The sequence below is a fragment of the Tachypleus tridentatus genome, chromosome 7 (assembly GCF_004210375.1).
Source record: "Tachypleus tridentatus isolate NWPU-2018 chromosome 7, ASM421037v1, whole genome shotgun sequence".
NCBI lineage: Eukaryota > Metazoa > Arthropoda > Merostomata > Xiphosura > Limulidae > Tachypleus > Tachypleus tridentatus.
Genome location: NC_134831.1, coordinates 57391199 through 57409686, shown reverse-complemented (window position 1 = coordinate 57409686; position 18488 = coordinate 57391199). Strand labels below are relative to the sequence as shown.

General features: G+C 31.1%; 1 protein-coding gene across 1 annotated transcript in view; it reads left to right on the top strand.

Moving 5' to 3' along the window:
• The window catches only part of MED23 (mediator complex subunit 23), a 106632-nt gene that overhangs the window by 19847 nt on the left and 68297 nt on the right, over positions 1–18488 (top strand). Inside the window, 6 exon segments of the mRNA XM_076511876.1 lie at positions 1701–1805; positions 1939–2008; positions 4735–4847; positions 5547–5642; positions 13820–14023; positions 16902–16988. Coding sequence (XP_076367991.1) covers positions 1701–1805; positions 1939–2008; positions 4735–4847; positions 5547–5642; positions 13820–14023; positions 16902–16988 — 675 coding nt within the window.

The following is an 18488-nucleotide window of genomic DNA, read 5'->3' as shown; positions in this document are numbered from 1 at the left end:
AGAAGAAGAAAAATACTTTTAACAGAAATATCACTTTGTACTGGAGGCAGTCAACACTCTGACTCCATGTATTTACAAACATATTTTTAATAAATTTACGTATTGAATAATCATGTTTTTAATATATGAAGTACTTGTAATGTTTAGTAAAAGCTCATTTAATTTTGTAAAGGTACAGAAGTATTTTTATAGTTGTAGAATGTACACCTTTATTGTTTGATGATGGTTGTGTAAGAATACATAGTCCAAGTCTATAGGATTAAGAAAGTTGAGATGAAAATGATACTGTACATTTGATTTTAAATTCTACAGTACATACTTCAGAAAAGAAACCACTTCTTAAGTTCTTCTGCTTATTTTGTCAGTGTTTGCCAATTTGAAATATAAACGGTCAAGTGAAAAGAAATTTGTTTGATCCTTCTCTTCATGTTCAGTGAATGTACATGCAGCTAGAAATGTGCCTATTATATAAACATGAACATAAAATATCTGCCTTCATGAATTGACAATAAATGTTTCTGTATACAAAGATAGTTAATTTTTTGGAAAGATTTTATGGGCACTGGCAAATCTGAGATGAGAATATAGATAAATAAAAGAATGACAGAGTGAGCAGGTTTTTAACAAAAAAATTATAAAAAGCTGTATATATGTACATACACACAAGTGGACATAATTATGTACCCAGAAATACTGTTCAATTTGGATAGCATTCCAACAGATCAGCATTAAGCATGTAGGTTTACAATGTTGAATCTGATGTTCAATTCCCTGGGATGGACATAGATTTCCATTGACTAACTTCATGCGAAAAAAGAGAGAGAAACATTGTGCTGAAAGTATTCTGTTACTTATAAAGGCATGTAAATGCAAGTTCTGGACAAGCTTGATTCTGATGGTCTGCCCATGTTCCCTAATAGATTTTGATAATTAAGGGAAGTGTTTTGTGTGCATGAATCATGCTTAGATCATGGAAACAGTCATCTTTATACTAATAATGAATTTCTTTTGATGTTACAGTGTCAGTCTGTGCATTATTGTTGTGCAGATATGAATATACAAAACACAAGAGTTCAGGTTCTTGTGCTATTTTAAATATTTAATAATTGTCATCCAAGACATTATGATTTTTTTTTCTTATAATTTTTAGTTTTCTATAAAGATGGGTGTGAATCATTAACTTGTAAAAATTTTAAAAATCATTAGCACAGTATTTTAAGTTCCTTTGCAACTGGTTAGATCTTTATTACATATACAATATATATATATATATATTATTTACTTGTCTGAAAATAGTTGCAGCAGACAAATATTTGAGAATTAATGCCTCAAACAATCAGCTAGGTCCATGTACAAACTTTATATGTTAGCATTCTGATAATTTCATATGGTGTATGATAAAATAATTGGAACAAAAAAGAAGTAAATTTAGATTTAGAATTAATACACCTCATGGGAAAAGACGGTTCTACTTTCTGAAAGCTCTTTGAAGTTTAGAAATATAAGAAATAAATGAAAGTTCAACTGGCTTTAATTTTTTTCTTTTAAATGAACATCTTAAGTTCTGTAAATTTGTTTCTTTGATGTACAAATCATTCACGTCTTTACATTGCTTTGACAATTTTTTGAGGTCAACTCTTAGTAATATTGAGATTGAAAAAGTCTGGTTTCATAAAGCTACTTGTTACTCTTTGTTGTAGGTAATGGAACATATTTTTGATCGAAATGCTAGTCTCCTTCCAAGTTACTTAGTTCTTGATGAGGTTCAGAAGAGGTTGTGCCCAAAAGGTGGTTGGCCACATTGGGTAAGTTTTGTAAGTTATGAATGTTTGAAAATCAAATAGCCAAATTGTACTAGTAGTCTATTAAACAAAACATTTTCTTGAAATATTGTATATATTTTATTGTTTTAGAAATTTCTCTGTTTTTCTTTTCCAGAAATTTTCTAAGCTAATATCATCATTTATAGATAGTTTCCAGCCTACTGCACAGATGGTGTCAGTCACACGTAAGTGTTTCTAGTGTTACTTTTATCCTGAACTGATATTAGATTAACAGAACTATATTAATTTTACAATATCTTTTTACGTTCGTGCTCATTTCAGTTAGCTCTGAATACTAATTTATGCTATTTAAAAAGAATATTTCCTAAGGTTTGAACAACAAAATTTAAAATTTATGTTATTAGGAAAGTGATGCTATTGTATTTGTTATTAGTGTTTTTTTTGTCTTTTATGCAATATTATTCTTTTTTTCAAAATAAAATTCAATGACTAAATATGTTTTTTTCAATCATCTAGATTACATCACTTGTATTTTAAACTTGCTGTAGCGTGAAAGTAGTCTAGTGAGAACTGTGCTAACAAATTAAGCGTAATGAGAATTTTAACACTGGAATTTAAACCTAGCCTCAAATAAATCTCAAACAACATATGGAAAAATGTCTGGATTTTTTTTATAATTCACATTCATTATAAGTTTAGAAAGTTATTTTTATATATAATTTGTTCAAAAGATTTACTAGTGTTATTTTTTGAACAGCTTAAATAAATTTTAACCATTCACAATACTGTTACTTACCTTAGACAGTGCTGGAATAGTAATTTGATTTTAAAATATGAAAAAAATTTGAGATATTAAACATTTTAACAACACCTATATACTTATTAAAGCTAAATGACAATATGATGACCAATAGTAGAAGAACAAGCTTTTTTTTTAACTGTAATTTATTTTTTGTTGGTTTTACTCATTCTCTTACAAGAAATTAAACAAAAGGTTGACTTAAGTAGCAAACGTTTTTAAGAAAAATCCATCTATGTCAACATGTTTTGAAACATTTGAATAGCTTATTGTCTTAGTTAAAAATCATCAGAAAAGGTAAAATAACATTAATCATGCAAGTATTTAGGAAAGCTTTTATTTGCCTAGAAAGATTTGTATCTAATTGCTGCTTGATTTGTTTTTAAGTGATGATAGAAAGTAAAAATGTACAATCATGCATCACTTAGCAATACTTCTAGTAAGATTTGTATCTAATTGCTGCTTGATTTGTTTTTAAGTGCTGATAGTAGATAAATATGTACACTCATGCATCACTTAGCAGTATTTCTAGTTACATCTGCTAGGGTTACAGAAATTAAATAAAAAATAATTAGCTTTCACATTGATTATTTTAGGCTTGTTGCTAGGCTGTAATCTCCAATGAACAATGTACCTGTCACCAGTAAAATCTTATTCAAGGAAATCTCTAGTAATAGAGACAGTTTGCATAAATAAAATGTATTATTTACATTGAGAGATATGGTAGAACTTTTCTTGATATTTCATTTTTTTTCCTACATCAATAATCCAAAATGTTTAATATTTATTAGGAGAACTGGTATTCCTTGTAACTTGTACATAAAATATATAGATTATGGCAACTGTTCTAAACGTTTGACCTCATGGAACAATGCATTATCATTTCTGAGAATCTTTGAAGATTGTATATTGGTATATTTTTAATCAGTATTTTAAACACTAATGACACCATTGTAATAAAAAATATATTGTTTCTTTGATATCAAAATAATTCACTATAAAAGTGTTTAAACATGGACTGTGGTGTAAAAGCTTAATCTTGTGTTATATGGCATGGAATAGCTTTTAACATAATAATATATAATGGCAAAATTTTATAATTGTAGACTTAGTTTGCTGCTTCCCCAGCAAGATAGTTGTCTTAATTTTACACATTACCAAATAATTAAATTTTTCCATATTTTTAATAAAGTATTTTTAATAGGGCAGGCTTATTGTATGATTTTTATATTCCATTTTACTTTTGGTTGTGATACATTATCTTAGACAGTGATTCTTTGCATTTGTATCTATGGATTCAACTTTAATCGCAGTTTGCAATACAACTTTGTCTTGTGATTCCATCTTAACTATGTTACTTGGTACAGATTTATCTTGTGGTTCCAACTTAGTTGTAGTACTTGATACAGATTTACTTTGTGATTCCATCATAGCTGTGCTACTTAGTACAGATCTTCTTTGTGGTACTTGTTACAGATTTGTGTTGTGATTCTGTTTTAAGTGTGGCACTTGGTACATATTTACTTATTAATTTCACCTAATGCTGTAATATGTGGTAAAAGTTTGACATTTAATATGATGCTAGCCATTGTTTAATAATTTTTTATTTCTGTGCTTGCTTAATTTTTTGTGTGCACTTGTTTGCCAATCAACATTTAATATGGTGTATAAAGGTATACATTTATTCATGCCTTTTATATAACTGTAAAGAAGTAACAAAACTGATGATCTTTGTATATTTGCTTTTACTTTTCTACATAAAAAAATGATAGTAGTTTCAATAAAATCATTTCTTTTGAATATGTTATATTAAAGAAATGAAAATGGTGTTCTTTAATAGAGTTTTTGAAGTTATGCAAGCAATGCTTTATTAATGTCTTATTTTTTATTGCATGGTACAATTTAACTACAGATTGTGAAAAACAGTAGATAAACTAGTCATTCTGTCACATGGATCTTTATTAACCTCCAAGTTTCTCACAGAAACAATTTTTCAATAGTAAATTTAATAACAAATCTTCTGGGCAGCATTAACAAATAATATTTGTGATTAAATCATAGCATTCAAAAGTAATACATGTAGTTTTACAATTGTGTAAAACAGAAATCAGTAGCCTCCATTAGTCTTGTTAGTATTTTATTCAACTCCAGGTCGATCCATGTTGCTACCAGTTGTTGGGCATTCAGTTGGACTTGGACATGTTTGGAAGCTTGATCCAACCACTGCAAAGTTTTCACTGCGAGGTTGTCTTCCATTCAGAAAGGTAGGTTGACTGACATTTTTAATGATGAAAAAAACAACAACTAAATAGTATAAAAAAATGTTCTAAGAACATTAAAAGTTTAGGATATTTATTGTAAATTTATCATAACAATACTGAAATGTTGAATGGTGAACTAACTTTGATTTAAACAAGGCCATGCTTCAGTTAGCCAAATATGTGTGTTTTTCCATTGTCCAGTTAAATAATAGGAGTGCATTTTAGTTTCTTGGTATTAACAAATACAGTTTTAATTTTAAAATATTAGGTAACACAAATAGTTACTAAAATACTTAAGGTATTGTGTGACTTTATTGAGTTGGAAAATTAACAGAGAAAAAATCATAGGTGTGTTCTGTCTATCATTACTCTAAAGCAGAAAAATCAAATTTCAAACTGGAAGACAGATTGATATTACAACCGTATACATCAATGATAAGCAATGCAAGCCTTTCACAATACTATACATATTGTACATTTTTTTTAAAGTTAATTCTAAAAGTTTGTTATTTAAACTAAGTATGATGTTCATGTCTTCTTGATTTTCCTAAAATAATGGTTTGAATCATTTGTGGATTTTAACAAACATTGATTATTTGTCTTTTTTTATTGTCAGAAATGACTGGTAATTTTGATGGATGATGTTTTTTGTTTCATGTTTAACAACAAGAATATTTTGTAATCATATGATATTTATTCTAGGACTTGCTGATTCCCCAAACAGCACTTTTACAGTATGTTCTAGAGCAGCCTTACTCACGAGAAATGGTTTGTGCAATGTTGGGTCTCAGCAAACAGGTTGGTAAACCATTTATTTCAGTGAAACCTAAGTTTGGTTGTTATTTTCCAGAAGTTTAAAAGTTTTATAACTCAGCCAGCTCAGATTACTGACCCACTTTATATTGATAATGTATACCTACTACTATTTTTGCAATTATATGTAAACATGTTACAAAACTATACAAAGTAACTTAAAGTGCACTAGACAAAGATTTTCATACATTGCTATTGACCATCTAGTTTCATGTATCTTTCTGTTGATACATTAATTCTTGCCTTCAATTTGCTTATTTCATATCAAGTAGAATCTTTAGAGAATGATAATGACTTTTATGTACATAAATACTGAATTTTTTCTATTTTGAAAATATACTCTGTTATATGTTATAGTTTTATAAGTTTTAAGAATAAAGTTCAATTCACTTATTTCATTCAATGAAAGAAATTCTGAATTAATTAACCAAACTTCAGAAATTTATATTTTCACTTTTAGTTTGATTGGTTATCATTAGTTAAACCTTTGACTTGTGTAATAAGAACAATATCAGTTAGTATCTAGTACATAATAGTTCTGATACAAAATCTTATCTCTTCTCAGAAAAAGCTTTTCTTGATTTATACTACCCTCTATCTGCACAAATTTTCACTTATCACAAGCCTGTGATACTCCCACTTCTCAACTGGCAGTCTTGTGTAGACATATTTTTCACTCACAGTTAACGTATGCAAAAGTTTTAACTTTTTCTAATTTCCAGACGACTTTTCTATATCAGTCACATTTGTTATTTCCCATTTTTGTTCTACATTGAGAGTTAAGATTCTTTTATCTCATCTCTCCTACTTCACTTTCCCGAGTTATTTGCTTGCAGTTTTGAATTATCACAACTACAACTTCTGCTACTGCTGCAGTGGATTTACTGACCACATCTACTAGGTTGGACCCATGATTATCAGCTTATGAAGTGATGGCTCTGAAAATGATCAATTTCATGCAACATTCATAACACATTGTTGATGGTCCTATTGTCCCTTCTCAGGGTTTTATTGATTGGAGAAAAAAAGATTTGTACAGTCTTTTACTGTCTCTTCAGTATGCCTCTCAGTCATATGTCATTTTGGGGGTAATTTCACAGACCTACTTCTTCTTTTATGAAATTGTTGAGTATGTTACATTGTCCTTATTTCCTGTTTTCTATAATTCTACCCTTGTCCTTATCAGGGACATTCCTGTGAGTCATTATTTTGGCATTTATTTCTTCCTCGGATTTTGTAGTTTATGTAAGACATTTTGGGACACAATTTTGTGAGTCACTGTGTCTCAGCCTTGATACACTATGGACGATCATGCTGTTTATTATTGTTCTGACTTGTCTTATTTAGACTCACAGCCTTTGGAGTTGCCTATCACATGTGGAGATTGGTCCCCAATACTTTAATTATTTTTTCCCAACTCTTCTTCATTCTTTATTCTCCCTTCACTATTTATCTGAGGTTGTTCATCATTTTCTTAAAAGGTTTTCAGGTGAAACTCAAAATCTCCATTTGCTACAATGGCAAGCTTTTCCTCTTCAGCTCTGGCATTACAGATGTGATTGCTTTGTTGTTGTGATATTCTAGGTATGAATATCATTTTATTTAAGATTTGTTTACTTCCTACCTCTGTTTTACTTTATGTATGGCACCTGTTTTGCATCAAGAGGTGTTTGGAGATATCACTGACTTTTGGAGATGAGGGCTGATTTAGCCTGTCTGCTCACCTCTCTATCATCAGTTGGCCTCTTATTTATCCTACCAACCTGTTCCCGTCACTGTGTTTAACTCTACCTTTTCCTTAACGACTATGTTCTCAGGTCAGAGCTGGTGGAGGCCAGAATCTTTCACTTTATCAAAGTTTGAAAGTTCTTCCCTGTGGATCCATGACTTCTGAAAGTCGACACAGAAGTTCTAGTTCTCCAATTTTATTCACTTACCATGTTGACTCACAATGCCATTTGTAGGCAGCATTTTACAGAGGCAATTTAAGATTTATTTTACAAAGGTGTTATCGAATTTGGAGACCCTTCTCATCCATATTATTATTGTCTGTTTTTTGTTCTTATAACGATGGAGGATTGATGTTCTTTCTTTGATTTATCATCCATGAACTGCTTCCTAGTCATTCCTAAGTTCACCATGGAGCCATACTTAGCTCTTCATTGGATTTAACTCCAGGTTTGTAGTTTATGGAGGTTAATGTGTCAGATGCATATCTCCATCTCCCCTGCATTTAGACAGTATCTTTGCTTTGTTCATCAAGGACATATGTCTCAGTTTTGTGACTTCTTTTTGGACTTACCTCAGCTCCTTATGTGTTGTATTGAGTAGTCTGGCTTTTGCCTACTTGCTTCATTCCAGAGGCTTTCATTTCCACAATTACTTAGATGACTGGCTTCTTGCCTTTTTACAAGATGATTTTGTCTTACATACTCAATTTTTTCTCCTGTTAGCTGCAAGGATGGGTTGGCTTATCAAAGTGAAGATGTCTTTCATCACGATCATACAATATTTGGTTCATTTCAGGGCGTTTTTTCAGTTTCTTCATTGGTTGGGCTCACCCTTTTCTACTTTAGTATGCAGTGTCTCATCCTCTCCTTATCCTACCGTGTGACATATTCTTTCTTTCTTGAGATTTTTGGGCTTTGTTAGAACCTTCACTTATCTTGATCATGCTCACATGCATCAATGATATATCAATGGGGTCTTGCTTTGGATCCTTTAGACACCCCTGTCACTCTTTTGCCTTCATTATAGACTGAACTCACCTAGTGACTGGAGGTTTCAAAGAGATGGGCTCTTTCTGAAGCCTCTCTTGATGTCAGTCATTTGGAACTTCTTGTATTTTGTCAAGCTTTACCACAGGCTTTTTGAGACTGAATGGTGATGGTACACTCCAACAATTCTACAGTTGTTTCATTCACTATTAGGCAAGGGGAGACATTTATTACATCATTTTATTAACATGTCGTATTCCGGATGAGTGAACATTCCTGGCTGATTTATCCAAGCTTGGCTGTGGTTTTGCTAGATAGTAGATAAGATAGGGACAGTTGGAATCTCGTTAATTCATTCATGCACATCTCTAATTAGATGATGAGGCATTTGGCTATCTTAAGAGAGTCATAGTCTTTGGATCCTCACATCTTTTAGAAGCTGTGTACTTAATGGGGTGTTCTAGTTTTGAATGCTTTTGTCATTCATCTGCATACAAAGTTTTCTCAGTTTTGATCTCCTGTTTCTCATCATTTTTCAGAGGTAGTAGATGTTCTCAGTCAGGAGTAGAATTTACTTTATGGGGAGCTAGCTAGCTCTTCACTGATCACACACCAAATACAAATTGAGTTTATCACCAATGAAGGTATGTAATGTTTTCATAAAAATACTACCACTCAATGTTAACTTTTTGAAGTTAAATAGTTTATGTAGTGTTTGAAACCTACAAACATTCCTGGTTAGTGTCTGAAGTTCCCAATTAATAAGCATTAATTATAGTTATAGCTTCCAAGGTTTAAAGTATACTGATTGTAGGAAACCACTAATACATACTGTCTATTGGCAGATAGCATTGGCTTATACATGCATGCCATTTTTTCGCTGAAACACGGATTTCCGAGGTTTTCAAACGGCCAACGATCACCCATGAGATTCGTGTAAATTCGAGGAGAAAATATGAGCGATTTGGGGGCCGGGTAGGTGGTTTTTAAGGAGAAATCGTATTTTTTCAATGTTTATTGCAGAAAAAAAAAAAATCTGACCGCCATCTTGGAGGCAGTCTCGTTGCAGGTCTCTTGGTCTGGTATCGTGTGCATACCAGATGGTAAAATATTCTCTACGCTCCAAAGAAACAACAGCGATTGAAATGTTTAAAAGGAAAGATGTTCATTTTGATCCTGTAGACAAGAGAATGTGTAAGGACATTAGATCAGCAGCTTCAAAGTATACCTCAAAGCTGAGGGAGAATCAGAAGAAAAGGGCAGAAAGGCTTGAGGCCTATGGTTCTGTGAAATCTGGCCCAGCCACCTTGGCTAAAGAAAAAGTCCAGAAAGCTGCAGAGGCACAGAGAGCTGCCCATTCAGAGAAGGAGAGAAAAAAAGCTCGGAAGAGAGCACTGGAAACCCTCGTCTCGAAAAATAGAAAAGTAGCCAAGATTGATTAAAGGAAATTGACTGTAATTTATGCAGCAGAGCAGAAGTTGATATCAGTGACTGAAAATATTTTATTATTATCTGCAGCATACAGTGCCAGTGGTTTATTTTATAGCATATCATTAATTTTATTTTGAAGCAATGTCAAAGCTTTCCTTGATTTGCTGTTTCAGTTTGTATTGTGAAAGAATGAAAAATATACTGATATTGAGGTACCAGTAATTTACTGACAAGATTGTATAGATGAACAAGTTTTACTGTAGGTAGTCATGTAGAGTAATTTTAAGTAATTTGAAATTTTAATGGAATACATGCAGCAGAGTAGTAGTTGTTGATGTCAGTGACTGTACAAAATTTCATTTCTGAGGCATATCACTGATATCTGTAGTTTAATATTGAACCATATCAGTAGTTGAATTTTTAAGCAATGTCATAGCTTTCCTTCATATGCTGTTTTAGTTTGTATTGTCAATTGGTGAAAGAATGGAAAATTCACTGACATTAAGGTACCAGTAGTATAATGACAAGATTGCATAGATGAACAATTTGAACTGTAGGTAGTCATGATTAGTCAAAAGAGTAATTTTATGTGATTTGAAAATTGTATGGAATATATGCAGCAGAGAAGTAGTTATTGGCAATGACTGTAAAACATTTAATTGGCAGCATACCAGTAGTTGATGATGATGATGTTATTGATGACAAAAAGGATAATAATGAAATGATTTGTATTTGAAATATTTACAGAGTTATTTTGGCTTTATTAACTCATATTACTAATATATTTTGATTTAGAAAAAAATTAAACTGAATAAATAGCAAATAAACAATCTTAAATTTCATTTATTTACTTTTTATTTTATTTGTTAATTTTAGATATTTTGATATATCTTCTAAAAAATGAATGCAAATTAAAAGAATAAATCAATCTGCTAAAAACTGTAAATGAAAGTTATAGTTTTTATAAGTTTGATTTAGTCTTTTAATTTCCTTTTGTTATTTTATATGATATATATTGTGTACTTTTCCAACATTGCAATGTCAAAAAACATAAATAAATTATGTCCCAGATTGCACCAAATCACACCAAATAGCATCCATTTTTTTTTTAAATTTCCCGGGGGGCGTGCCCCCGGACCCCCCTAGTCAGGCGCAGCTGCGTCGCGCTGTAGCGCCAGGCTATATACCTTTTCCTCTTTCTTTCATAAATGTCATTGGCATGTCTGCTTATAAAGTATTATGAGATTAAATTTATAAATTTCAGTTTGCAGAACAATACTGGTATTTACATACACACATACAGTGTTGATTCTTACATTTGAGGATCTTCTACAACTATAATGAATAGATGTGAATTTCTCAATAAAGATCTAACAGAATAAGTTGCATGTATTTTTAAATATATACTTAAGTGAAGCTGGCATCTATATTAAAATAAATATATAATAATAAATCTGTCACACATTGCATCTTGCTTTTCTACATTCCCTCTCATTCCAATCTTCCACGTTGTCAGTTTACCAATGAACTTGGGTTAATTTTCATCTTTGATCTCTCCAACACAATGTTTGCCTCTCTCATCCCATCCTTTCCTTGCCTTTCCTGGTTCTTCACCTGGCTGTTCAATCAGGATTCTTATGTTTCAACAGTTTCTAGATATATGGCATTCCTGTTGAATTAGTTTTTTCCTCCTGTGCTGGTATGTTCATGTTCACTTTTGCCATGATTTTCTTGTGCCTGATTTGGATCTTGATGTTATCCATTTTGCCTTTTCCCAACCTTCCTTTGAACCCTTGGCTTTATGTTTCCCATACTTATTTCCTTCAAGATCTGTTTCCTTCTCCTTCTAGCTTTTGGTCGTTGTATGTATGATGTTTTTGTGATAGATGTTTCCCTTAACTGTTATTGTAATACATATATTGTGTTGTACCTGCACTATTCTTTTCCAATACCTCAGCTGCCCATGACAGTGATTTTGCTTTGGCACTTCATTTTTTCCATTCTCCATATTTATTCCAGGTCAGATCCAGATCATCCTTTCTGTCCTGTGCAATTCTTGTGGTACTATGTAGCCCTCCAGGTTTCCCTTTGTGGTTCCTGTTCTTATTTACTTATTCCCTGGAATTCTTCTGTATCATGTGACCTTTCTTCTGTTACCCTTATGGGTTGAATTTGTCAGCTTAATAGGTTTGCTTACTCTTCCCTTTCCTTGAAAAGATATTATCTTTATCACGTCTTTTCTCATTGGGTTTGACATATCCCCATGTCTCTTGGCTCATTTTCATCATACTCTGGAATGTGGGCTACTCCTCATACCTACGTTGCTCATTACCTACACCACTTGGCTGTATTATCACTTTTAGATATCATCTGCCTTCCTCCACCTACTCATTGTGGGATTCTAACTGTTGTGTGAGAGGAGGTATGCATTACATTTGAAGTTATCATTTTCTTATGTTGAAAACAGATTTCCACTCTCACACTTCCTCCCCCACTTCTGGTGTTCTTTTGTTTTTTGTGAGCTCAATCTTGAAAGTGAGGTTCACTTAAAGTAGAAAAGAGGGATCCAGCTGCTTTAGTTGAGTAGTCATGCTCCTATTGGTAGAGGGTTGTTGCATGCCAGCCTTTATACCCCAATGGATTAGAGGGCAGTAAATGATTGACAAGTTAGTGGAGATAAGTATCTATTGGAAATTACTTTTTAGCATAAGAAAATGATAACTTATGATTTCTTATCTAACCTAACAAGTTTTTGAATTTTATATTTTTAGTCACTTTCAAAACAACATAAAAAATATACTAGATAGAATGAAATTTAGTGATTACATGTGGGTCTTGTACAATTTTACATTCAGGCTCAATAAAGGTAAACTTTAATTGTTGGTACTGTTGTTATTAGTACTGTATTGAATTTTTATTTATTGCAGATGGGCTATCATAAGTGAAAAAGTATCACATCATATGTAGGAGTGAAGACTAAGAATTTATTGAACTTTTGAAATTAGAACTTATAAAGTAAAAAATTTGGTTTATTGACTAATTTTTGATGCTAAGTTTATTGATACAGATAGATAATACAGATATTTAAAGAAATTTTGAATGTAAATGTAAAACATCATGACATGTACACTGACAACAACCCCCAACCCGAACTGTAAAATTAGGATTAATGTGAGTAAAGTTGAACAGAAAACTTTATGAAAAGATCTAAGTATTGTAAATGTACTACTGCAGAGACCTTGAACGTATTCTGCTTCAAGGGTAAATAAAAATAATTATTGACCTGTGAAATTAAAACTATTGATTATTTGAGAACTGTGTAGCACTTTACAAGTATATCATATATTGTAATAAAATATAATTGATTTTTTGAAAGTGGTAAATTGGCTCTGTGATTTGGTGTAGCAATGTGAAAATTTTGATTTCAGATTTCTCATTTATTTGCAATAGGGCTAGTATGGCAAGGTGGCTAGGGCATTTGACTTGTAATCTGAGGGTCACAGGTTCAAATCCCCATCTCACCAAACATGTTCACCCTTTCAGCTATGGGGACATTATAATGTGATGGTCAATTCCACTGTTTGTTGATAAAAGAATAGTCCAAGAGTTGGTGGTGGGTGGTGACGACTAGCTGCCTTCTCTCCAGTTTTTCACTGCTAAATTAGGGAAGGCTAGGACAGATAGCCCTCATGTAGCTTTGCAAAAAATTCAAAACCAATTATTTTTAAAAGAAAACTTATCTGGAAATAATTTACCTCATTGAGAAGCCTATGTAATGTATTAACTGTTGATTCATTATCACATCAGTAATCATTGAAATTGATAATTTAGCATTGTTTGAAAAGTTTTTCTAATAACTGGCTGTATTAGTTCTTTGACACACTAGAATCAATCTGCTAATATATTCATAATAGGTCTCTGTAATTATCTTATGGTTAATAAAACAAACAACATTCAATTATTTAGTTAATATGCTTTATTTTGCACACCTAATGTACTTTTATGATTTGTCAGCACAAGCAAAGTTGTCAAGCTCTTGAAGAACAGTTGGTGGAACTGCTACTTGTTGCAATGGAAAGATCTGAGAATGAAGCAGATAGTAATGAAGATTGGACTTCCACACAGTTGTTGTGGCAACACCTCTCATGTCAGCTCATCTATTTTGTTCTTTTCCAATATACAAGCTTTCCCCAGATGGTGCTGTCTTTACATGATAAGGTGAATATGGCAATCACATAACAATATACTAGCCAATGGAAATTTATCTGAAATGTTCAGTTCTGTAACTTTCATTTTTCTTTCTCTGTTTTGCTTACACACAGATTTTTTTTCACATAGTATCCTTCTAGTATCTGAATTAAAAGTTAATCCTCTTCAGACTAGGTGTCATTTGTGAGTAAATATCATCAGCTCTATGTTAAGCAGTAATTTTAGGCTTATGTATAGCATTGTAGTTAACTAGAATACCTTTAAAACTTTTAGAAGACAAGTCAAGATTGAGGATTACTTAAATATATCATTATAAAATTATGTATTTAAAACTTAATTAGTACTACAATTTGATTAAGTAACTATGTTTTGTTACCAGGTTTATTTCTGTGGAATAATAATAAAGTAGTTTAATTACGTTTTAATGTAACTTGGCAAAACTCCCTGATGTTTTGCAGAAAAGGGGTACCCACATATAAAGGGTTAAAAGTGGGAGATGGGGAGAAAGTAAGGAACCTTTAAGCAAAGGTGGGCAAAAACATGTCTTTTTTGTGACATATTCAGAGTGGAGCAACATTTGATTTTTTAGTAAGTTTAGGTTTTAAAATGAAATACAAACCTGGTTCTGTACTGTATCATTATGCAATAAATGCATAACTGCTGACCTAAAAGCCATGTTTCAAACACAACTGGCCTCACAGCTTACTGAATACAAATAAAACATTATGGATTAGTTCAGTTGTTGAAAAGTGGTGCAACAAAGAGTCTTCTAAAACCTTTAAATGAATATTAATATTTAGTACTTGTGTTATTTTACATTATACAGTAAACTTATCTTTGTCCTGTACAGCTGTTTCAAATTGTAAGAAATAGAGAACAGAGTAAATCTCTCTGCCTTTCAAACTTTGTACTCTATCAGTGATTATAGTACTTGTGTTATTTTACATTATACAGTAAACTTATCTTTGTCCTGTACAGCTGTTTCAAATTGTAAGAAATAGAGAACAGAGTAAATCTCTCTGCCTTTCAGACTTTGTACTCTATCAGTGATTACCTTTTCACTAAGTGTCAAGCTACCATTGTGATATTTCTTTTGTGCCAAAAATCTTCTATCTTTATTTGAATAAAATATATGGGGAAATCCATTAAGTTTCATTATTACACGAGCAATACAAAATGATTAGCAACTTCCTCTATATCAAACATAGTTTGATGATCAAGTCTCAGTGTGTACAAGCTGAATATTTGGTGATTTACATTTGATATTAGATAAAGAAGGGAGATTTTTCACTGACTAGATTGTAACAAGAGAATAATCCCATGTTTTAAATTTTGTCAGCTTAATAACTTGCAGTTTGTAAAACAAAATGTGCAGATACCTGAATTTTACAGTGTTTGATATCACCAACTTCAAAAATGTTCTATTTTCAAAGTTTTTGATCTGAAAATAAGATATTAAAAAGTTGTTAAAAATCTTCACATTTCTTTGATTTATTTTATCCACTGATAAATTGTACCACATAGGCAGGAAATTTAACTATTTCTGCCATCCAAAATAATATTATGGTAGAGTGTAAAAAGTGATAATTAGTGCTATTAGTATTTGTTTTGTAATTATTTTATGCAAAACAACTTTTAGTAAGTCATATATGAAAACAAAATGTTGTTTGAACATTTCAGTTTTATATTTTATTTGGAGGTAATGCAAAGGAAGAAATGGAAAAAAAACTTCTCAAAACTTGATTTTTTCATTTTATCTTCTGTAAACGTTCAAGATAATGGTCTGGGAAAGGATAAATATACTTTTGTTTAGTTTATGAGACCTTAATCAAGCTAGTTGCCCAGCTCTACTTACAGGGCACAATGGTTTTTGCATGGAGGGTGGATAAACAAGCAGTTTTTTACACGCATCATGATCAATTACATTTGCCAGTTATTTTAATTATATTTTGGGCAGGTAGACATTTTTTAAGTAAATCAATTAGATTGGGTTTGTTACATTGAACTTGTGAATTAAAATACAACTCTGTGGTTATCATTCAACTCTCTCTGTTTTTTAATTATTTAAAAAATAAAAAGTGAAATCAATATCTGGGTAAAATTTGATTAGATTAATAAAGTAGTCAGTCTTTTAGTCAAAAATAATTCTGATGAAAGTTGTATAAAAATTTAAGCCAAGATGTCTTTTATGAGATTCTAATCTTAAAAAAAAAAGAAAAATGTGTCCAATACTAGTCTTTATTATTTATTAACTTGTAAAATAAGATATCTGTGATTGTAACACCTGAAACAATTTGAGATATTCTGTCTGACAGATCAATCCAAATGCAAATTTTGCAAATGTCAAGTAGTAGCTGCTATTGAAGATAACTTTAGGGGTTAGGAACTGAATGCATGGACCCATAATGTCACAAGTCCTACTTCTTTTTGTTGTCTTCAGCCAGTTGTGAAAAATTAGTTAACTCTAATATTTTGACATGTTATGAATTAGTTAATAATGACAAGGACTGACAATGGATGTATTTTGTTTTAGGTTGAAGTTTCATGTGTGTGTGTGTGTGTAAACTACAAGATTGGCATGGCTTTGAAATAAAATACATAAGTCTTATTTAAAAGTAATTATTATATTAATAATAATTACTTCATCTGCAGTTAATAATAAACAGTCTTAGCAGGGTAGAAAAACCTGATTTATTGTTATTTTTATGTATTTAAAATGGCCTGTTTTAATTTTGTAGTTATTGAATAAATGGATGTAAATAACATGTTTTAATAAAATTTTTATTATTAAGGTTATATTGTAAAACCAGTTATGTCCAATTACTTTTGTTGAAAAACAGTGAAGTTGAAGAACATGTGTAACACGTTGTTTTGAATATATGTGCAGTTAGCTGGAAGAAACCTGAAGAAAGGTCGTGATCATCTAATGTGGGTTTTATTGCAGTTTATATCAGGAAGTATCCAGAAACATCCAGTATGTTTTTATTATTAGTTTACTTTTATAATAACAATTTGCATAATGTTACCCTTGCTTAGAAACTTAAGTCTATGTTTGTACATGTTTGTGCAAAGGACATTTTGTAGTATATTACTAAATGTTGTGATTATCAGAAGTAGCTTTTAATTTTGGTATTATTTGTATTTATAAAGAACATACAAAACTGGTTTATTCTTTTTTTTAACTTTATGGATATCATTTCAACTAACTTGTATCTTTTTATAAAATAAGTTAACTTTTAATGTATGTCTTTAAAATATTTTCTTAATTGATGAATGAGGATTGGGTGAGTTTAACCTTTTATAAACTGGAGGGATATTCCCTGTCCTCCCCCCTCTATTTTCAGCATGATAACATTTAAAATCTATGAACCAATCTATCAATTTGACAGACCCCAGTTTTGTTGGTTACACAAACTACAGAATAATATTGCACAAGACACAAATGTGGTAAAGAATATACCATGTAACTAAAAACATTAATTATATTTTGTGTTTATGTGATTTTTAGCTTTTGAATTTGAAGAAAATTAACTCCAAAATATGTTTTTTATGCAAGTAATAAATATATTTTTTATTATACTTTTTTATGTTAGATTTAAGTCTAAAAATATTTTTTTCTCTAATTCTAATTTTGTTGAAATGAAATCTATGGAAATGTGTATACTCCTTGGTCTACACAATGTAAAATAAAACTTTTATAGAAAAGAAATATATAAAAGTCAGGATTTGTTCATTTATGATTGATCAGAAACATATTTTATATATATAACCAGTTTTAACTTCCTTTATTTTCAGTAATTTCAAACTTTGAATATCCTTATCTGAATTTTTATAGTTCAGAACTATTTTTGTAGTTTTAAAAATAAATAACAAATCCAGTATCAGTAACAAGAAAAACATCTACAAAGACTATAGATAAAATTCCCAGATCTGATATCCTAGGAATTCTTAGGTTAGTGACGTGCTTAAAACTCTTTAGGAACAATGTGTTTAGAACTCTTTACATACTTTCAAGATGACCACTACATTAAATTTGTTTTGAAAACATGGAGAAAGCTACTGGTGAGGTCTTTCCACAGGAAGTCTGTTATGTAGATAATGGCCATATATTAGTGAATATATTGCTTGTGAGTTCTTCAGCAATTTGAAATAAACTTAATTGTTGTAATCTCTTTCTCTATTCTTTTTGACACCATGGCTCAGAGGCTTCAAATATCCCTTGGATGAACTTCTTTAAAAATTTGAACACCATAAACTATTATTATTTTTGCTCTCGGGGGCAAACATCCAGAATTGCAAAGTGACAGAATATAGATGTTTTTCTCCATAAACAATCTACCATAACTTTTCATGGTATTGGTTTGTGTCTGCACCAGTTTGCCTTGTGTAACTTTCAATGAATCAAATGAGATTGAATAGTACATAGAATTTTGTTCCTTGACTCCTAAAATACCACAAGTAATTTATCTACACA